This window comes from Camelus bactrianus, chromosome 20 (assembly GCF_048773025.1).
Source record: "Camelus bactrianus isolate YW-2024 breed Bactrian camel chromosome 20, ASM4877302v1, whole genome shotgun sequence".
Classification (NCBI taxonomy): Eukaryota; Metazoa; Chordata; class Mammalia; order Artiodactyla; family Camelidae; genus Camelus; species Camelus bactrianus.
This window is the reverse complement of record NC_133558.1, coordinates 2,299,748-2,322,566: the sequence shown is the minus strand read 5'-3', so window position 1 is coordinate 2,322,566 and position 22,819 is coordinate 2,299,748. Positions and strand designations below refer to the sequence as shown.

Here is a 22,819-nt window from a genome sequence, read left to right as displayed (position 1 = left end):
AGCCTAGCTTGGCATTCTGACTGGAAGGTACATAATGACTTTATGATTAGATTGATCCTTGGGGGAGAGGGGAGGGATAACTTAGGAGTGTGGGGTTAGCAGATACAAACTACTACATATAAAATAAATGACAAGCTCCTACTGTAGAGCGCAGGGACCTATACTGAGCAGCTTGTAGCAACCTATAAGGAAAAAGAATATGAGAAAGAATATATTATGTATAACTGATCCACTTTGCTGTACACCAGAGACTAACACGACATTGTAAATCAACTAAACTTCGATTTGAAAAGGAAAGTAAGATGAATGGATTGATCCTTAGAGACCCGAAAGCCCTCCACGTGAGTCAGGAGCAGGCCTGGAACACACGCCGTCTGGGCAGCCGTTTGTCAGCTCAGTGACCGCACAGCGCCCCCCAGGAGCCTCACAGGCACAGGAGCAGGTGGTTCGCTTTGTCGTCAGGATCTCAAACTCGAGCGAACTCGTGGCTGGCTTACGTGTCGGAAACGCTTACCAGAGGTGTTTCCGTGTCCGTGAGCGTCTATGCGGGGAGGCTGAGAAAAAAACCCCAATCAACCTGTAACGGGAATGTCCCTGGGAAATCAAGACCTGCTCCTCCAGCCTCACATAAACGCTCACTGCGCCCTCGACTGTAAAACTGCATTTTAATCACAAAAACACATGGAAAGGCTTACATTGGAATCAATGAACTCAAACGACTTAAAGAAGGTGCACGGAGTGTGAGAAGTTGATGAGCAGAAACCTGGGTGAAACGGAGTGGGGAGACCAGCAGGGGGCGCTCTCGCCCCCGGGGGCAGCCGAGCCCTGCGGAAGACTCAGCCCAGGAAAGACACCGAGTTTACTATAGTTGTTACTCTTGCCCTCCCAACTCCCTTTCCCTCCATAATCGTGTTCTCCTCCCCTTGCCACGGGGAGACCTGCCCGGGGCCTGCTGTGGCTGAGACCCCGAATTGCCATTCTCTGCTGATCCGAATAAACCCATCTCTGCTGGAGAGTATCTGGCCGTCTGTCTGTCTCAAGGCAGCAACGGTCAAAGGGGACGCCTTCCTTCCTCCAGCCTCTGCCTTTCCTCCAGAGGCAGGCACCGTCCTGAATTCGGTGTGTGTCTGTCCAGAACTCTCCCTGTTGCATTTAGAGACATATTTGTATCTACAAGTACACTGTCTTCTTTTGGCACAAATGGAATCATCGTTTCTTATCTTGCATCTTGTTTGTTAAAACTCTGCAGTGTGTTTTGGAGACATTTTAATGTCAGCGTTCTCTTTAATAGTATTCCATGGTATGGATGTATCAGTTTATTTAGCCATTCTGCCACTGAATGATATTAGGCAGTTTTTAGTTTTCCACCATTAGAAAACAGTGATTCAAACGCACACTCTTGTTCATGCCTCTGTGTGCACAGGTGCCAGTCTCTCCAGGGCGCTAACTAGAAGTGGGGTTGCTGAGTTGAAGGACAGGCATGTGTAAAGGAATGTTAAAACATGAACTGTCCTGTTGTCTCCAGTGGAAATGGAGGCATTGTTTTAGGATTTTGTCCTAAGGCCACAGAGTCTGAAAAAAATCCCAGTGGCACCAGATACCCATCTATGAACAATGTGCTTATCTATCTAAAAAAGACTAAACATTCTTTAAGGCACGTGAAGTTTCTTTAGGCGAGTACGATAGCATCTCCCCGCCTCCTGGCAAAGGGAGGTGCTTTAAGAGTTCGAGCTGAGCTGGGCTGTGGCCCCGACACCTGAGGTATCAGTTGCCATAACAGTAAACATATTGTCTCACAGCTCTGGAGGCTCAAGTCCAAAGCCAGGGTGTCGTCAGGGTCGTGCTCCCTCTGAAACCTCTAGGAGGGGGTTCTTCCCTGCCTCTTCCTAGTTTCTCAAGTTTGCTGGGGATCCCCGGTGCTCTTCGGCTTACAGATGCCACGCTCTGCCTCTCCCGTCCCATGGCCATCTCCTCCCTGCGTCTCTGTCTTCTTGGAAGCACCAGTCCCATTGGATTAAGAACCCACCCTGCTCCAGTATGACCTCATCTTCACTTAATTACATCTGCACATCTGTAAGGACCCTATTTCCAAATAAGGCCACATCCCAGGACACTGGGGGTTAGGACTTAGACATCTGCGGTGGGGGTTGGGGATGCAGTTCAGCCCCTAACACCTGGAAAAGTCTCATGGTAAGTGCCTGGGACTACAGCTGCCTGTGGCCACAGAGAAAAGGGGTCAGTGCTGGAAACCAGCTGCACCTTCGCCAGCTGGGTGAAGTCCAGAGGACAGGGTTCACATTTCCTCTGAGCTGTGAGTTCCCCCGAAAGGAGTCAGCTCTGGGTCATCTCGAGTAGGATCTCAAGAGGACTCTGAAAGGGTGAAGCAGCCGTGATTGAACAGGATGGAAGCGTATCATACAGATGCCAGGGAGGGGGCGTCAGCAGGAGGCTGTGCCATTGAGACCCCCCCAGCCACAGAAGCCCCAAAAGAACCCACAGAAATGCCCCGGAGGGAAAAGGTCAGCTTCTGAAAGCGGCCACCCCCGGAGAGCACAGAGGACAGGGGACAGTGCGATATGTCACCAGTCAAGGAGAAGCTTTCCAGTTCCTCCCACCCTCACCCTTGTCAACCTAACAGGAGCCAGCAAGGGAGGGGACAGAGCAAGAAAAAGACACCTGCCCACGGCCAGCCCACTCCAGCTTCTGAGTCTAAATCAGGTTAGTGCGGTGGGGAGCAGAGAAGCTTCAGACTGGGTGGGGGGTTAGAGTTTGGATAGTAGAGTGGACTTTTTTTTATCTGAGTATGCCCAGGACAGCTATAAGATCTGCTTGTAATTGCACCCCAAGTTGATGAGCAAAGATCAGCAGAAGGGACCAAAGGGGGCAGTCATAGAAGAGAAGAAAACTGTGTTCTGCTTGCTTTTTACCAAGTTCAACTCGTTCAATATGCCAGCAGCGTGTATTTTAAATTTTGACAGAGAGAGACTGCCAAACTATCCTCGAAAAAGCCTCCATTGATTAGCAGGGGCTAGATTGTGAGGGTTTCACTTCCCCACGTTCATCATTATGGGTCTCACTCACTGTGACCACTATGACGGCCTGAAAATGTCTCCTTGACTTTCCCGGTGTGTGCTTGGTTACCAGCGTGCTGGGACATCATTCATGCTCACTGATGGTTTGTATTTCATCTTGCGGATTGTCTGTCTGTAACACTGATCTCTTCTATTAGATTACTTATATATTTTTTGATGATTCTTATGTAGTCTTTAGTGTAATCTGGATATTGGGATTGATTCGCAATACTTGGATTCAGGGATTAGGGGTTAACCAGAACACAAATGGCCAAACTTGCCATAATGTTTTAAAAATTGCTACCCCGGTACCCACTTCCTACCCGGGACTTGTGTCTTAATTGCTGCGGCAGCTGCCATTTTGCTAAATTCCTGGGCACACGTGGCTGCCACCTACCTCTGCCCTTCACTTAAGCGTGAACAATTCAGGAGTCAGGCTCCAGCCAACCCTGCAAGTCGGTCCAGTTAGCCACCTCCGGAACTGAATCCAGGAGGGGCCACGCCAAACTGCAAAAAGTGAAGTTGGCTTATGACCCTCTGGGGAATTAGCCAGCGTCTCTCTGGTTGGTGCAATCCTGGCGATAGGAGGAAGGAGCAGTAGGAACTAAAGCCAAAGAATAGACTTCAAAGCCTGACCTTCAACTTGGAAGTTCTCTCACTGATCTTGAAAGTCAGACCTAAAGCTGAAATCGTAAATTGTCTGGCTTGCATCACTGAGTCCCCTGTCTGTCTCCTCACAGGTATACTTTGCCTGAAGAAGATTGGATGGCCTATCTTGGTTCATAAAAGACTAACTTGGACTAAAGGCACAGGAGGAAGCGATGGTGAGGTCAGTGCAGGTGCGTAAGCTCCCCTCCCACTCTGTGCACCTGGGCCCTACAGCATAATCAGAGTGGACGGGCCGTGGGTCCCAAGGACCAACCAGACCTGTGAGACAGGAGGAAAGGGGGCGGGGCACCGCCATTCAAAGATTGACACAACAAGTGGGGGAGGGTACAGCTCAGTGGTACAGCACGTGCTTAGCAAGCACGAGGTCCTGGGTTCGATTCCCCAGTAGCTCCATTAAATAAAAATAAATAAGTAAACTTAATAACCTACCCCCCCCCCCAAAAAGACACAGCCATTAGCACCAAGATGTTGGAAGAGTCAGCTCCCAGTAGACCTTGAGCTTCAATACACGCCCACTAAAATACAGTACCTGCTGACCGGCCCTCCCAGGGCGCCAGGACAGCCCCCAGGCTGACCGTAGAGGTCAAAATGTGGGTGAGGGCCCAGCTCCTGGGAATCCCCGAAGTGGCTGGAATAATCCTCCCACTTGTTGGCATGTGAGGTTACTGAGCCCATAAAAGCCACCAGCCCCCACCCCCGTGGCCGCCCTCATTCTCCCTGGCCGCCCCCGTGCTCTGAGGCCGCCACGCTCCCTTCTGTGGAAGACGGCCCGCACTCTGCCTGTGGCGTGTGTTTCTCCCAGGCCTTTCTTGCCTTCTGAGACGCCCGCACTCTGTCCTCGGAGTGCGCATGTCTCTGAATACATCTACTCTCACTCAACCATGGCTCGCCTTGAACTCTTCCCTGCGCGAAGCCAAGGACCCCGACTTGGTGGGGTGCGTCCCAGGGACTCACGACACAACCGTCCTCTCACGCCCCGTTTTTCCTGCATCACCTGCACCGTAAGAATAAATTCGCACTCGTGACTAACGAAGGGGCCATGGTACCACGATCAAGTGTAGGCTGACTGAAGAGCCCACCCCCAGCCCCCACCCCCCTCCGCCGCTCACGTACACTTTTTCTTGTCCTCGTCACTCTTGTAGGAATGTAGCAGCTCCATCAGATGATTTGGAAGCAGCTTGTGGAGGTTAGACAGGCTCTCAAAGGTGTGGCGGAGGACCTCAGGATGGCCGTAGTCCTTCGGGGTCTTAGACTTCTCAAGGAGTGGGAGTTTCAGTTCAATCTGGTTGTTCCTGGCTGTTCCCATGATGGCCCGTTAAGTGACAGAAAAGAGCAGACAGAGGATGGGGAGGGCAGAGTCCCCTGCAGCTGCTCTCCTCCCAGGCTTGCCTTCATCTCCAGGAAGGGACCATGGGTCCTGTTTTCTGGTCTCTGACTGCCTCACATTCTGAGGGTCACAATGGCCCGGATCTCAGCCTGGAACCCTGAGTGTTCATTCCACAGCTTCAAACTAGACGAACTCAGCCCTTCAAAAATATCCCACCGAGTCTTACAGGGACTTTAGGCAGAAGCCCAGGTTTCCTGTCTGGACATGGACAATATCTGAGGAAGACAGAGTGCTTTCCTAAAGGAAGAGGGGTCCCCGGAGTGCACGCAGCAGTGCTATTTTCCCATCTGGCCCCCAGGGGAGGCCATGCACCCTGTGTGTACGTAGCTAGGGCTCCACAGATCTACGAGGCCCTGAGGGAGCGAGGTTACATCAGCACAGTCCTCGAACTGAGGGAACAGCTTCCTCTTCTAAAACTGAGGAAATGTCCAGGCTAGCCCAGGTAAGACGCGCACCTGCGGCATATTCGCTTAAACAAACTAGCACCCAGGAGACAAAAGCAAACAAACAGAAATCCTCAGTTCTGGCTTTAGTGGAGAAGCCACTCTTCATTGTGGATCACAAACAGGACAGGAGAAGTTCTAGAGAATCTTAACCCTCCACGCTTGATAGCACAGACCCAAGCAAGACGGAGCTGCCAAGAGCTACTCTCAGAACTGGGGCAAAGATGCAAACCGTGCGGCTTGTAGCCACTCCTGAATTTCAGCATGCGCCTTCAACGGAGCCGAGCCCCCCATTAGGGCTCCCTCCCGTGAACGGGCTGCGCCATCACACTGCAGAATGGTGAGCATCAGGGAAAGTCACGTGAGCCAAGCATGCCATGGCAAAAGCTCACAGTTCACCAAACTTAAAAACCCTTCTCCAGGACTGTAAAAAAGAAATCATGATGATTTTACTATCCATTAGTGCCCAGCACAGGAGACAAAACTCCATTTCTTAATGTCCCACTTGCAAACTTAAAAAGTAAAACTTTAAAAAATAAATAGAAAGCTATACTTTAAATAGAAATATATTTTAAGTATGGTGTAGGACTAACCAGAACCATTTGGAATATAATGTGATTCTCATAATTTCACGGGTGTCTTTGGAGAGAGAAAGGAATTGGTGGAAGTGAGGGGCAGGCAGAATTATTCTGATAGCCAGAGGTGTTTTTCTTAGCAAGTTTGAGTGTATCACTCTAAATCCTCATTTACATAAACAGGAAAGAACACACTATGTTTTAAACCATTCAACAGGCTAAGGAAGTGATCTATTAAAATTGGTTCTTTTCACTCCATGTAAATTGACCCATATGTTCTTTGGGGGTGGTGGTGGTGAGTAATTAGGTTTATTTATTTATTTAATTTATTTTTTAAATGGAGATGCTGGGGATTGAACCCAGGACCTCATGCATGCTAAGCATGCATTCTACCACTGAGCTATATATACCCTTCCCCCAATCTATGTGTTCTCAATCTCTTATTAGCGAATGTAGGAATCTTCCTAGCAATCTGAAGTTCATTGACCATGGCTGAAATCAGGAGGCCACAATTACTACGTTTTATTTTTAAATAAACTATCTGGTGGATAAACGTTTTCTTTTTTTAACTGAAGTATAGTTGATTTACAATGTTGTGCTAGTTTCAGGCGTACAGTATAGTGATTCAATTATACATATACATACTTTTTCATATTCTTTATTATTACAGGTTATTATACAATGTTGAATATAGTTCTCTGCGCTAAACTGTAGGACCTTGCTGTTTATCTATTTCATATAGAACAGTTAGTGCCTGCAAATCCCAAACTCCGCCCCCCACCCCCCCAGCTTTCCGTCCTGGTAACAGATGAACTTATTTACAAAACAGAAACAGACTCGCAGGCTTAGAGGACAAACCTACACAGATGAGCGTTTTCTGCCTTGGGTGTGTCTTCTTCAAGGAATCGAGCTCATTCATCTTCTCTGATCCTTGTGTGTTTGCGCGGGGAGGTAACAGGCTTAGAGAGGAGGGGCCGCCGGGCGGGGCCCAGCTGCTAACCAGCTGTGCGGTCGTCACCGCAGCCACCCGGGTCTCCCCTGCGCTGCTAACGGTCTTTGGTGGGACAAATCCTCCCGCTGTACACCTTGTGTCCTGTGCCTCTTGTTTACAATTCTATTCTTCAGGGACCGATAGATTTACCTTTCACACCCGCGTTTGTCATAGAACGTTATTTTCTCCCACGGGGAGACCCCCGGGAACCCTCCTCGCCGGCCCTGCCCCCTTCCTGTGATGCCGCGCTGCCCTGCAGGACCCGCCGCTCGCCGGAGGCGCCCCGTGCCGCCGACCAAGCCGACCCCACAGCGCGGCCGCTGCAGGCTCTCGGCCGTCTTCTAGGCGGGCTGATCTCTCACCCGTGACTTCTAGGTAAACGGCAATTCCTCTTTTCGTTCCGAAGAGGGCCGTCGCGTCTCCGGAACTCCTCCCCCTGCCCCTCCGCCACGGCGGGCGGACGTGGCAGGCTCAGCTGGCTTCCAGAGGCAAAGTGTTCAGCAACGTCCGAAGAGAAAAGGTCATCTCCAAGTTCCTTAAAGAAAGCGTTCTCAAGAGAGTGTTCCGTTCCAGGCAGATGCGGTGGGAAGGGCCCACCCTCCCGAAAGAGGACTCCAGCTGCAGCTCTCCCGGCGCTGGAAAGTAAGTTCTGACCCCGAAACCCCAACCGAAATTCAGAGTGTGCGCGTGAGGTAAGGCTGAGAGAATGCAGCTGCGGGCGCTAGGGATCTGCAGCGCAGGAAGACGTATAAAGCAGCTCGAACTGCAGAAACCACGTCTTGCAGAAAAGTCTAAATAAAGGTGCAGGTCTGTTGAGAACCCAGTCACAAGTGCGCGCTGCCGCGCGTGCAGACCGGAATTTACTGCTGTGTGTGTTTACCGTACGTTTGGAACTATAGCCACATACAACACTCTCTCGTTCATTGTAGGAACAAGTAGATTTTAGACAAGATTTCTTGTATTTTTGCAACAAAAAATACAGTAGCCTCCCAAATTTACAGGCTAAAATAAGGGAGAAAAGTGTTAAAGTTTAATTTTTAAAACAAAAACACAATTTCTAAGTAAAAATATTTCCATGTGTATATCTTACAGCAGAATTATACAAACACAAGAGAGTTAGGGGGTTTACAGTAAAAACTCATAGAACTGGAGCCCCGGATCAGGCATTCATGTAATTGATCCTGACTGAAAGACAAAGCAGAAACTGGAAAAGGGGAAAAAAGACCAGTTATCTAAATAAAGTAAATGCAAATTGCTCATAATTGAATTGAAAACTTTCCCACAGACTCAGCATCCTATTGTTTGAGAAAATGCACATTATTAATTAGAAAAGATTGTCCTGACTTTCTGAAAACGTAATTTACCTAGTTACGCTGAACAAGAGTCTAGGGTAAAACACGACCAGCCATGAACTTGGCCATAGGCTGGGGAAAATCAAGGGGGCAAATACTCAGGAAATGTGAACCGTGAAAGGTATTCACAGAGGGAGGCTGAAGTAGGGACCTTTTCTCTCCAGAATAACTAGAAACTGAGTGCTGTTGCTACTGACATTTCTGTGCATAAACGTGGACAATGAAAGGGAATGTCTGTCGAAGTGCTTTCCAGAATAGCTGTCAGTGGTCAGTGCTGCCACCTTTGTCACAGCAGGAGAAACCGAGGTGGCTGCAAGGCATCTTACCCACTAGGTGGTGGGCCCCAGGATCTCCTTCCCTTCCGCCCACTCAGACCACCTCCTTTGTAACTGATATCAGAGCGAGTTAAATGCCACGAGACAAAGTGTCTACTTGGCTCTACTTCATTGGATTAATAAAGAGGTACAGGTTGAAGGTCAGGCAAGTTGGGCTACCACTCAAAATGGAAGCCCCTCAGTGGCCTTGGGATGATCAAGAAAGAAGAAGCATTCTTAAGGCTGAGGATTGGCTTTACGCGGCTGGACCAACCTGAGCTGCTATGGAAAACAGCCTACCGTTCAACCTGTGACTCGACTGAAGGCTGGCCTAGAGCCAAACCAGACTCAAACCAGCCTCTCACTGCAGTCTGGCTCTCCACGTCGGTGCCCGGGATCCACCACGTCCACCGCGTTTCACATCTGGTCCTCCTCTCTCCTAGCCGTGTCCCCTCACCCCTCTGGCTGGGTGCTCCCCGTAAACACTGTGCAGGGGTTATGCTGGCACGATAGTGTTAAACACGTGACACTGTCAGTTCAACCGTGATGTGGATGGGGAAGGGGAGGCGATGGTCCCCCAGCCAGAGGACAGAAAAAAACCTTTCTCACCTTGAGTTATTTGTAGGAAGTGTTAGCTGGGAACACGTGGGCCCCACGTTTACCCAATTCACTATTTTTCAAGTCACTGTAAGTTGGGGAAAGTCACTTAATCTATTTAAGGCCCAGGTTACTCATTTATAAAATAGGAATAAATAGTAGTAAGGACCTCACTGTGGTGTTGAGTATCAGACTGGGTCGTCTGAAGTGTTCAGCGCAGGCCTGGCGCAGAGTAACCACACCATATAGTCTCGAAAATGTAATTTTCAGAGCAATTAATTCTACTCAAACATTTATGGAGTGGCTACCCTATGCCAAGTACTCTGCCAGATAGAAGGCCCATCTTGCCTTCAAGGTGTGGAAAAGAGAATGAATAGCTATAATGTAGCAGTGAGTAAGAAAGTGTAAACAAATCACTAAAATATAACCCAAAATAGGGATCTTGGAGGAGGTAGCCTTTTATTCTTTTTGAGGAGTCAGGGAAGATGATTTAGGACCTAGATCTATGTGAACAGAACTTTGGCAGATAAAAGGAAGGAGGGGATAAAAAGGAGGCTCTATTATAGGGAAAATAAAAATGATATATGTCCTGGAGGGGAAAGAGTGTTTAGGAAAATTGCAAAAGGTCTGATGTATTTGACATGAAGTCACCCTGGAAAGGTAACGAGCAGATGGACACTTACAACCTGGCTACAGAATGTGGAACTTCAGGCGTTAGGGGGACATGGGGGCAGGTGTGTGTGGGGTTTGTTTTGGGGGGTTTTTTTGGGTTTTTTTTTTTTTTTTTTTTTTGGTGGTGGGGTAATTAGGTTTGTTTATTTAATAGAGGTACTGGGGACTGAACCCAGGACCTCGTGCATGCTAAGCACACACTCTACCACTGAGTATACCCTCCCACTAGGTGTGGGTTTTAGACCCGCGGTGTAGAAACCAGTCTGGAGGAGGCCAGCGCCCGGGAGGGAGACCTCCAAGGAGGCCTATGTTCCTTCTATATTAATGCACCTGTATTCACCGGGCCCCTCCGCGCCCAGCAGTTCTAAAGGGATGGGGATAGAAACGAACTAGAAAAGCAAAAGGCCCCTGCCCTCACCAGGGTTTGCAGTCGGGTGAAGAGACAGACAGAGACGCAAACACAAGGGTGAGGCGTGCAGGGAAGAAAGCAAGACGGCTGTGCGACACACAGAGGGCTTCTTTATTTTTACTGTGTGTATATCTCCCACATAATTTATTTTATTTTGAATATTTATAATTTCAAAGAGCACTGCTTAAGGGCTTCTTGAAAGCGGAGTCGGGGATCAGACCCCTGAGGAACCTTGAGATGTGTTCAGCATCTGGCGTGCACGCAGTTTTCCGGGAAGACACTCCGAGGAGCGCAGGACTCCTTTCCCCCAAATGTTAAGAACCAGTGCACTTAGATGCTTAATGGAACATTGTGGGGGTTGAATCCAGAGCAGGGTGTTGTACCAACAGGGTGCAGTGGTAGCACCGGCAGAGGGGCCCATTTCTTCCTCAAATGTCCGTGTTTGCTTTGGTAACCTAATCTGGCCTAATCCGGACCTGACTGGAGGTGGGCTTGCGCTCAGCGGGGACACCTTCCCTCTACGGAACTTAATCAGTTCTGTAGACACTGCAGGTCAGAAGCGCGGACAAACTTCACACTCAGCGCTGCGGCCGGGCTGGCCGGGCAGGGGGCGCACGGAGCGCCGCGAGTCGAGGTCCGAGCGGGGGGGCGGAGTCAGGGCTCGGGGCGGGGCGGGATCAGGCTCAAGGTAGGGGCGGGGGCAAGGTCGGGGGCGGGGTTAGGGGTCGGGGATCTGGATCCGGGTCCGGGTTCGGATTCGGGGCAAGGTAAGGCTCAAGGTCTCGGATGCAGGCCGTGGTCGGGACCGGGGACGGAGTCGGGCGCGAGGCCGGAGGTGAGGACGGGGCCGAGGTTAAGGTCGGGGCTGGGGTCGGGGTTCGGGTGAGGGGTGGGAGCGGAGTCAACGGCGGGGTCGAGGCGGGTGGCTGGGGACAGGGCCAGGGCCAGGGCCGAGGGTCGGGGATCGGGCGCGGGGCTGCGGTTCAGGGGTCGGGATGGGGGGCTCTGGATCTGGGTTGGGGGCAGAGTCGGGGCCTGGGTGCTAGGTGAGGTCGGGCTCAAGGTGGGGGCGGGGGGCGGGGTCGGGACCAGGGACCCCGTCGGGCTCGAGGCCGGAGGCGTGGCCTAGGTCCGGGGTCGAGCGCACGGTCAAGATCGGGGGCGTGGCCGGGGGTCAAGGGGCGGGGTCTGGATCCGGGCCCGGGACCCCCGAGGATGTTCGGCCTCCCGCTGCCCTCTGTCCTCCCGCTGCAGGCCGGTCAAGTCGGAGGCTCTGCGCGCGGAGCGGCCAGGACCTCGGGGTGGCAGTGCCCGCGGAGACGCCGCCGGGGACCAGCCGGGGGCCAGCGGCGCCGAACGGTAAGAGGCGGCGGGCCCCCCCGCACCTGCCAGACACCCACCTCCCCGCTCCCCGGCCCGACCGCTCTCCCAGGCCCTGTCACAAAGGCCGGGCCGCACACCCGGTGGCGCCGGCGGCCCGCCCGCACCGCAGACTCACCTCTTCCAGCCGGTGCCCGGCGTCTAGGTGGGGGCCCGATAGGTTCAGATGCAAAACTTGCTGAGCTGCCTTTCCTGTCTCTTCAGGACCCACCTTTCCCTCCGGGAGACAGTTGTAAACGACTAGCAAATACACTGATTACCGCTGGCTTCAGTTTGTGGTTTTTTCCAGGTAGCCATGCCTTAATCAATGCCTGAATCCATTTCAGCGGTGCCTCTCCCGTGTCCTCACGGCTCTCCGACACCGCTGCCTTCGCGGTAGTGGGCTTAGACGCCGTGGTAGTTTGGGGTGGGAGTGGCGGGCCTCTCCGTGCCCCTGCAGCATGTGGGGGGTGTCTGCTCTGCCCGTGTGCGAGGTTAACCCTGCTTTCAAACGGAGCACCTGTTCTAAATGGTAAAAAGCAGTTTAGTAAGTGCCAGATGAGTCACTGTGTTTTTTCTAATTTGTGTCTTATCCTCCTATCCGACGGTATCTCTTTTCTCGCCTTGGGCCTGAATTGTGTAATCTTCTGTCACTTCGATCTTCCAGTTTGCTTTTTACGGTCTGGCGTGCCCCTCGTTTCTAGTTAATTTCCCCTTGTTACCCCGCCCGCCCTCGTGGCACCTCTCTTCCGCTTTCTGAGCCTTTCCTTAACCTCCTGTGGCTGAGAGCCAGAGCTGTGCTTTCTCTTAAATTGGCGCTGGGCCTTACGCTCCGTGTGCCTGTCCCACTCCTGTGTAGCACCGCCAGGAAGCAGAGGAGCAAGATGGGGAGAAGAAACGGAGACAGCAGCGGCACCAGCCTGCGCGCGGCCCGCAGCTCCGGGGAGGTATGGCCGCGCGGGGAACCGGTCCGGCGTCGGAGCCTCGCCCCACGGAGGCGCCCTGCCCACGGCCCTGCTGCTTCCTCTCCGGGAGCGGACTGGCCTGGGATTTGGGCTGTCCAATGGAAAGTTTTAATTTCTTTTAACAAAGGAAAACTCACCCAGCTTCTCTGTACACCTCGAAACATTTCTAATTGCAATTGGGTGTCGTTAAAGATGCCACCTTGATCCACGCGGCAGGGCTCACCTTTTCAGTCTTCTTACACAGGCTTTGTGAAGAATATTGGTGAGGCCCGCGGGGTATCAAAAGGTATAACCAGTGTCCACCCCGGGGAGTTTGCGACCTGTCTGGTTCGGTGGGACAGCCTTCCTTACCAGCTGACCAATTGGCTACGTTAGTTCTACTCTTGGATCTCAGCCGCACGGTTTTCACCAGCTTCTCTGTCGTGTCCCTGTAAAGATATTTCTCACAGGCGTCATTTTGTGCCTTAGTGGACCCTGATTACAGAGCTGAGAGAACCTTGAGAATCCATCAAGGAAGCTTTAAAAATACAGATAAGTTTGGGGGTGGGGTGGGTATAGCTCAGTGGTAGAGCACATGCCTGGCACGCACAAGGTCCCGGGGTCAACTCCCAGTACCTCCATTAAATAAATAAAACCTAATTACCCACCCCCCCAAAATAAAAAGCTTAAAAATTTTTTTAATTAAAAAAAAAAAGAGCTCCCCTGGTGATTCGAATGCAGAGACTAGATCCAATGCACACAGTCTCAGAGAGCAGAGACGTTTGTGTAGCTGGCAAACATATACTAACTATTGCGGTGGCTAAAGTTTGCGGATTTTATTAACTTTATGTTCCCAAAGCCTCCAGAGGAAGACAATCTGCAGCCGCCTTGCGGCGCTCCGCCGGCCTTCCTGTCGAGGTGACTTCCTCGTGGGCCTGTTGAGCCCGCACCCTGTTTCAGGCTTGCTTCTCCCTGAGCCTCCTCAGTGTGGGGGTGGCACCTGGTACCACCTGTCGTTTCATTTGCATGTTGCTTAGAGGGTAGTTTGCAAAGGATTTTCTCACTTGAGAGAAAAAAAGTGAGTTCATCCCCCAAATGTTACTTTTTAAAAAAATAAACTACTCACCTCTTCACTTTCCCTTTTCGAGGATAAACTGTTACAACAGCTGTCTCCTCGCACCACCCCCCATGGCCCTCAGCACAATGTCTGGAACATAAATCCTCAATAGAGATTATACGTTTACTCAGTCCTTTTTTTCGCCTTTAAAAAAATATTTCCCGAGTGTTTCTCAGCATCTGGAGACCAGGATGGTGGGCTGGTCAGTGCTGTGTGTGATGTGAGGGTCAGAGAATTCCACTCTGTTGGTGGAAAGACGTTACAGACTTTCGGATCTGGTACTCAGATACATGCAGTTTGGTGAATGTGCTGAACTGGACAGTTTATCATATGTTTAAAGTCAATTTTGAAAACGTGTGTGCCATTATTTTTAACAAAATGAGAACGAAACCATCAGTTATTGGGAGGGCCTCTCCCTGCCTGCCTGGGTGGTGTTAGCAAGCTGACAGCAGGGTGAAGAGAGCAGGACGGCTCCTCAGGCGTGCTGGGTGGGCCTTGCAGGAGGGAGGGCGGTCCCCAGGCCTGTGTCTTTTGTCCTGCTTTACCCAAGGAACATGTAAAATTATGTGCTTGAGCTTTCACGGGTTTCTCTTACATTAAGTTTATCCTAAAACAAATATTGTTTTAGAACTTATCTCACTGGAATTTGGATGCAGAAGTGCCTGTTCCTGAAAATAAAAACCTCCTGCCTGGAAGGGACAGTGCCGTAGGTGGTGAGAAATCCTAGATGTGTGTGTTGATACTTGTATTTATAAATATATGGAAACTTAGATTCATATTTATAATATGAACAACTGCTCATATTAAAGGGGGCTTGTTTATAATATAACATGTTTTGTGTAACTATTGTCATTTTTTTCATACACATTCTTTCAGGCAAAGTTAACAAGGTAAGGATAAATGCTTGGTTTTAAATAATTCACAGAACATTTTAAAATTATATGTATGTTCCTTAAAGAGAATTTCTTTCCTCAAAGTTAAACATTAAATTTTATTTCCATAGAGTTCTTCAAACAAGTTGAAGCCTTTATTGACTATTTTACAAGGCTGCAAATTGGTCATTAAATTCGTATCTTATTATATTATTTTTTTCAAGTAACAATATTATAAATGGAAGTTAATATTGTAATGTATGTAATGTTTTCTAGTCATTTCTAGTCATTGACAAAAGGGAAGTGGTCTCAGACCTTAAGATACCTTGAAGCCACTGAAACAGTTGCTATTTTGTTTTGAAGTGGTGAAAAAATTAATCTTTCATTTACTTTTTTTGATCGAAGTATAAAATAGTTAACTGTTAATATAATGAAGACAGTGATATTCAAGAGTCATTAACACTGTTAACACTGTTTAGCTGGTATTGGTAAACAGACTGTCCTAAATCCTGCTGAAGTCAGTGGAGACGAGCATCTGTATGTAACGAGGGACTGTTATATAGGACTTTACTGTGTATTGCTTGCTTAGAACAAGAATTATACATTCTTAGAACAAGAGTAGGGACCAGAGACGCAGTGTGTGTAAAAGTCTTTGTAGAACCATTTGGAAATTCCAGCAGAGTAGCTGATGCTAGAATTTAGTTTGTCGGAGCATACTCCCAAAAGAACACGGGTGGGAATTTAACATCATACTTCTAAAGTATTATTTAAAAAATAAAAATGTATGCAGTTACTACCTAAAATGTTGTCACGATTTTTCTGTTGCCAGAACGGTAAACAAGGGGTATTCCAGTTACGGAGTTTTCCTCTTGACGGAAGAAGCATCGCGGAGGACAGGTGAGAGCATACATATTGTGTAAACCCTGAAATTGGTGAAATAACCCTAAGTGCAGGTGAGTTAACTAGTCATCTCAAATACAAGGACGAAAAACATCCAGAAGAAAACAGAACTGTGTGTGAATAGTGGGAAACGACAGAAATGCACCCTAAAATAGGAGGTGGCCGCGGACACCGGGAGGGGTCGGTGTGGGGTGACTCAGAGTTGACTGTGCCCCTACCTGCAGCGTTCAGGTGGAGAGAGTTTGGACTTCTTGTGGGAGTGACAAGAAACCGTCACAGGAAAGTGACAATCCGTGCTCCAGGAACGATGTTAATTCCTTACGTGTGTTAGTTCTTCTAACCCCCGACGTCCTATAAGGTCTGTCCAGTTGCCATCATCCCAACTTCCCAGACGAGGATGTGGCGCCAGGTGACCAGTACTGAGTGGCAGAACCGGGCTGTAAGGCCTTGGTTCATGCTCCAGCCACCACGGGATGTTGCTTCCCAGATCCCCATCCCTGGGTTTGAATTCTTACTTTTTGGTTCTTAAACTGTGTGCATGAGAACCAGCTAGAATGTCTGAAAACGCGGGCTGCTGCTCTCTGGAAACGAACATCTGTTGAACACTGCTGTGAGTCACTCTTACGTGGAATGAGTTACTTCCCGGTGGCCCCGAGTTCTGCGCCTTTGTTTTGTCCCCGGCCTTGACAATCGGTGGTTCAGTTAGCAGTCCCCGTCGGAGGACCTGCCTCTGTGAGGCCCAGGACGCAGCTCACCTAACACTACGACCGAGGGATGCTGGGCTGTGACTGCCGTCCTGAGGGACGAGGTGCTGGGGGGCGGGGGAGGCTGGCTTTTACCAGAAAGAGCTCGGAGGGAGGGGCGAGCCGGGTGCGCGGCAGTCAGCGGCGTGCGCGGAGCGCAGAGCAGGGCTCGGCCGCGCGCCCGCGCGGGGTTTGCCTCCCAGCGCCGCCCTCACCCGCCGCGCCGTCTCCGCGTCCGTCCGTAAAAGGCGGAGAACGCAACCGCCGGCCTCCTGCGCTGCCGTGAGGACTAAACCGAACCGCGTGCTTGGTGGGCGGGGCAGGGGTGCTGACGCTGCGGCCGAGTTGGGAGCTGGGTGTCAGGGGAGCGTTCACGAGGGGCTTCAGCTCAGCCTGCCGTCAGCAATTCAGAGAATCAAGGTGGTGGTAGCTGTCACTCCGATGAAGCCTGCAGAGCACGTTCATGTCACGGGCTTGCTGCTCGGAGCCCCTCCGAGGGGGCGTGGATGAGAGTTCGCATGTTGCTCGCTGGCGGCAAAGGGGTCCAGGCCTGCGCCTCACGCGCGGATCCACGCCCTTTTCCCCAGACTGCGTGGCTTGTGTCTGTTATCCACTGCAGACGTAAAGTGACTTTCCTGTGGCTTTTCAGAGGCAAGTCAGTATACCTAGCATTTAGCTAAATGAGTAAGTTTTTACCGTTTTGTATCAAAATGAAAGTAATTTTCAAAATTCTTCAAGGCTACTTTGCTGTCTCGAGTGTAAGTGAGCTTTAAAAGTAAGTAGAGAATGTCTATGTGTCGATTAATGCATCAAACCCCTCAATGTCAGCATCTCTAGTAAGCGCTAAAAGAACTGTAAACTCAGTATTCTAAGGCTTTTTTTGCAGTTTTCCTTTTAATACAACACCTAGAAGTATTACTCCAAAAAAAAAAAAAAAAAAAAGCACCGTCAGGTGACAATTACTGTGGACTAGATCTGGGGTAGTAGTTGTTTGATAGACATTGTTTTACTTCCTTTTTTATTAGAATAATTTTAAAACCACAGTGGCTTTTAAAAGTAGAAGCCTTTATTAAGTAACCTAACTATGTTCTTTACGAGTTTCGTCTGATCTAATTCTGAGTCAGTACACACTTCACTGTAATTTCAGTTTGAGAGCCTCCTTTTCAGACATCATAACTGCACGTACAGTATTTTTGTAGGCAAATGGAAACACCTGGCCACTTCCAACCTAGTGGCCATTCATAGCCACAGCTAACCATTTGCAGGCACGGTGATCTGGTCTCCTGTGATGTACAAACAGATGTCCAGCTAATATTTTAATCTACACTGTAATTTTCTGTTCTTTTCTTTCTTTTTTAATTGAAGTATAGTTGATTTACAGTGTTGTGTTAATTTTTGGTGTACAGCAGAGTGATTCAGTTATAAATACATATATGTATTCCTTTTCCTATTCTTTTTCATTATAGGCCATTGCAAGATATTGAATATACTCTACAGTAGGACCTTGCTGTTCATCTATTTTATATACAGTAAATATACTTTTTTTTTTAATGGAGGTACTGGGGATTGAACCCAGGACCTTGTGCACGCTAAGATGTGCTCCACCACTGAGCTGTACCCTCTCCCCCAATCTATACTTTAAAAAGTGTCTATAGTTGGATATAATTCGAGCATATTTGAAAGTTAACATGTTTCTGTTACAGAGACACACTCAGGCCACTGGGAACCAAAGGTTAGCTAGTCTTTGATAAGGCTTTCTTATTCATTATCATTTTAATAGCATTTTAATGCTAGTCAACCAACCATTCATTAAATACATCATTTTTTAAGGGATTTCAGAAGATCTTCGATGGAGACGGGCTATCACGTGACCAGTAGTCCCACAATGCTGCTCGCCGAGAGCCACTCCCGAGCAGCTGCCTCGGTGGGCCAGCGGGTGAGCGCCTGCCCTGGCCTGGGGGCGCCGGCAGGTCTCTGCTGGCCACACGCCGACGGAGACTTTTGCAAAGACAGAAACGAGCCTCAGGTGAATTTATGCTCAGCTGTAGAAAACAACAGTGGGGACATTTTAACCACTCCGACTTGGGATCTGAAGTGTGGACGCAGCAGTGTGGAGGAAGGTTCAACAGATGAAAGTGACTTGCCAGGAAACGAGAGAGCAAACGAAGCTTTACTCAGCTATTTTAAAAAGATGGGCCTGAGCTTAAAGCCAGAAACAATAGAAAGTGTTGATGATTTTTTCACCGAAGAGCCGAGCGCCGCGTTCCCATATCCTGACCTGCTGCCCCCGCCTTTCGGCGCCCTGGACCTGCACAGGTTAGCCTTCTCCAGGTCTGCAAACTGGACAATGACAGCGGCGCTTCCAGAAAGCTCCCTGGAGCCTTTGATAACTCTGTTACTGGAAATGGAACGACTGCAGCATGTGACAATTCAAAAAGAAAGGCCGAGACTGCAGACCCCGCGCTGCACTCCCGGAGCCCCTGAAAGACCCTCTTCTTCCAAACCCGTTCCCAAAACGAGGCAGCCCAGGCTTTCTGACTCTTTGAGTCTTCAGACAACTTGTGCAGATAAAAGTCATGAAAAAAGCAAGAGCGATCCTGGTTCTTGTAAGCTTGAGTGCAGCACATCCAGGTGGGACTGGATGGAGCAGTGCTGGTAGGTACAGGTGGGGTTCTAGACCATCTCTGAAAAGCTCCTCCACCACAAAGCAAGTGACGGCCACTTATGACGACTCTAAGAACCCCAGAAGTGCCACTTTAAACCCAGGCCAAGAGCTCTCAGCCAAGCCTGCTCCTGCCCGGGCAGCTCAATTGCTGGTTAAAATGGTCCCAACCCGATGTCTGCCACCAAAGTCTCCTATACCAGTTGCACCTATATCTCTGTCTTTTCCCGAAAATGAGAGGGAAGGAGCTAAGGTACCAAGGACCCAAAAGAAACTTTACCGAAAAAACGTGGTGTTGAACAAACCATTCTGTGCTCAGAAGCTAAACTGTCTGTCGTCTTCGTTGATAGAGAAGGACAAGTGCTCACCCATCGACCAGAAATAACTCTTTTCTTCCCTGCTTCTCAATGTGAGCAGGTCTACTCCAGGAATCCCGGCTGAAGCATGGTCACTCACCCTGAGCTACGGGCCAGAAACACCCATGCCCTCCACGCGGTTCCTGGCTGCGCCGGGGAGTAGAACTTGAGACCCAGCTGAGATGTCGACAGGGAAACCTGGGGGCTTCCCTGCCGACCCCCTGGACAGCCTCCCACATGTTACGTTTCAAAGGTAGTTTCACTGAGAAAACTAGTCAAGATGGTCCTTTTGTTGTGATTGTTTTCCCGTATAATTCCATCAATAAATGGTGCCGTCGACTTACTGCTGGTACAACACCCCTTTATTCTGCTCTATTATACAGCATGAGAGTCAGTGTTTTTTTTTTAAATTGAAGTATAGTTGATTTGCAATACTGTGTTAGTTTTCAGGTATACAGCCAAGTGACTCAGCTATACATATATATTTCAGATTATTTTCCATTATAGGGTATTACAAGATGTTGAATACAGTTCCTTGTGCCATACTGTGAATCCTTGTTGCTTCTCTATTTCACACGTAGTGTGTATCTGCTAGTCCCACACTCCCGGTCTGTTCCTTCTGTTCCTCCCCTCCCTTTCGCACCCTGGTAACCATAGTTTGTTTTCTATGTCTGTGAGTCTGTGTCTGTCTTGTAAATAAGTTCCTTTGTGTCATTTTTTAGATTCCACATGTAAGTGATAGCATACGGTATTTGTCTTTCTCAGTGGTTTTTTTTTTTTTTTTTTTTTTTTTTTCAGTTTTTTCCACTGGTACCTTTTTCATTTCCCTTCCCATCTCCACAGATCTCCTTTGTCTGTTATTCTGACCTAGCCTTTGGGTGTTTGCTTGGCCATGAAAAGCTGAAGTGCTATTTTGTTAAACTGACACACAGAGTCCTTTGGGCCCCCCCATGAACCCTTAGAGCCTTTCCCTTTCCGGGGTCCTTGGTCAGACACAGTAAAGCAAGGTCGGTTCTTTGAGGGCCTAACTACGGGTTTGGGCATGAAACCACCATCCTGCCTCGGATCTAGTAGCCTTAGGCCGTTGAAGGAAAATGGGAAGAGGTCACTGTACACAGAGCAGCCCGAATCTTAGGTTAATGGGGTTTTCCCAGGGCTCCTTGTTGCCGGAAGTCTTAACCCTGGTTAGTTGAAACTCAAACAGCGAAAGCTTAACTCGTTAACTGGTGAGAAAGGAATACTATGTGATTGTCACACTTTACTGCACCTAAAAACCAGGGAAACTAAAAGGCAGAGTCCTGGGTTCTACTGGGGGCCTGTGGAAACAGAGTCTTTGGGAGTGGGGCGCGGGGATTCAGAGTAAACAAGCATCCCAGGTGATTTTAACGCAGGTGGTTCTTGGCTCGCACTCTGAAAAACATTATCAAGGGGAAAACCTGATGTAACATGCATAGAGCAGAGTTTGGATGTTTTCAGGGGTAGTGGGTTTTGGTTTTGGTGGATGGTTGCTGAATTCAAATTAGTTATCCTGTCTTTTGGAATTCTGGCCTTTAATGCCTTAGAGACAGGGAAGAGCAATTTCTTACTGAAAACACAACCAGGCTACGTTATTGAAAATGCCGTTAGACCTAAGGGTGGAAGGGGGAGATAGTACAAGAAAACAACAACCGAAACCCCTACCAGAGGTTTCCATTGAGAGTCCCCAGTTGCATTTTTTTTTAAAACACCAAGTTGCTTTAAATGTAGTTATGTAACAAATGTGTTAGCACCCTGCCCGACTTCAATTATGAGGCCAAGGGACTATTTTTTTTTTAGGTTACCAATCTGTTTAATTTCAAACAAAAAAATTCAGCATTATATAAACAAAAAGGAAGCTTTGCCTCAAATATCCAAGCCAATAATAAAATCTGAAGTCGTTCACCTCACTAAACTACAAGAAATTTGAATAACAGCAACAAAATGGCACATAAAATGAACTTGCCGCCTGAGGCAGAGCTTTAAACAAAAAGTTCGATAAAACATTACAAAATAACCTTGTCAATAGCCAGTTGCTTGTCCCAAGGACTCTTCGACGGCCTGAGTACTTGGTCCTTTCCCCCAAGTCTTCCTTTATATCCCTCGAGGGACTAATAATTTTAACACACGATCACTTGGTAAAAATACACTTGTTGCGATTCTTTGTAAACCGAGTCCCTAAATTGAGGCTGGAAGTGGGGAGTATGTAGGAAACACCAAGAGCCCCTCGCACAACTTGGGGGCAGCCAGGCAGTGGATGCAGACCGGGGAGAATGCACCACAGGGGCGGGCGGGGTGGGCATATAGTTACAAATGCTGATTTTGCTATTTGCCGGACCTGTTGGAAGCCAACTTCTACCACTAGTTTTGAAGAAACATTTGGCAAAATTTGCAGCAGCACATATAAAGTACTTCCGTTCAGGGGATTTTAGTTAAGCTGGGCTTCTCGGCCGCTCCCGGTCCCCACGCTTAGCTCCCCAGCACTGATGCCCTTTCTCGGCTCGTCTGGGATCTTAACACAGGCAGGTTCTGCCACGTCAGGAAGCACACGGGAGAGGCCTCTTAGAAGTTTGTACCAACCCAGTACACCCTACACGCTACTTCCCCCGTGACCTGCTGTCACGTTAGGTGAGCTTCAGGTGACAGGATGTAGCTCTTAGTCTTCAGGCCTAACTACGACTGCGCGTTTACGAGAAGGCTGCCCGGAGCCCCCGCCCCTCCGCGCCCGCTCCACGGCTGCCCCGGCCCTCCGGCCTGCGGTCCCGCGCTGCACGTGCGCAAGGTTCCCACAACCTGTCTTTACCATGTATTTTAATCACTTTTTTTTTTTTTTAAAGCTGGAGACATTTCTTCAGGAGAAAATGACGGGTGGCCGGAGGATGAGTCCAGCATTCGTCGGGCTTCCCCATCTGCAGTGAACCCGTTTCTTCAAGTCTGTACAGAAACAGGGATTCTCTCATTACTTCCTGTGTTTATCACTAGGAAAGTGAAGTCAAATACATGTCCCAGGAACGCGAACACAGCACACTCTGCCGTGTGCCCTGCGCTGGGTCGCTCGGTGAGTCTGGCCGCTGGCGAGGACACCTACGCTCACTCGGCGGCTCCCAGGCTGCAGGTTCCGGCAGGCAGATGCCGGCAGGCGGGCGGCCAGCCTCCGGCACATCCTCCCCTCCCCACCCGCGAGGCTCACACAGCCCGTGTCTTCTGAGAACTCGGACCTGGCATTTCCCAGTCATCTCTGGGCACAAAATGCCTTTCAAAGCACCTCTGCGAAGATTGGTGAGAGAGACATCAGGTAAGACATGGTGTTTTTAACTTTAAACTAAATGTAAAATGCCAAGCTTAAGCAATGAAACAATCAGGAGGCAGTA

The 22,819-nt window shown here is 49.3% G+C and overlaps 1 protein-coding gene across 1 annotated transcript; it reads left to right on the top strand.

Moving 5' to 3' along the window:
• Nucleotides 1-6,922: 6,922 nt before the first annotated feature.
• FAM217A (family with sequence similarity 217 member A) lies at nt 6,923-19,777 on the top strand. The gene is given in 9 exon segments (XM_074348037.1): nt 6,923-7,778; nt 11,735-11,839; nt 12,699-12,786; nt 14,529-14,613; nt 14,777-14,790; nt 15,431-15,505; nt 15,602-15,669; nt 18,246-19,050; nt 19,052-19,777. Coding segments are annotated over 9 exon segments (1,716 nt in total). The 5' UTR covers nt 6,923-7,713; the 3' UTR covers nt 19,463-19,777.
• The last annotated feature ends 3,042 nt before the right edge of the window (nt 19,778-22,819 follow it).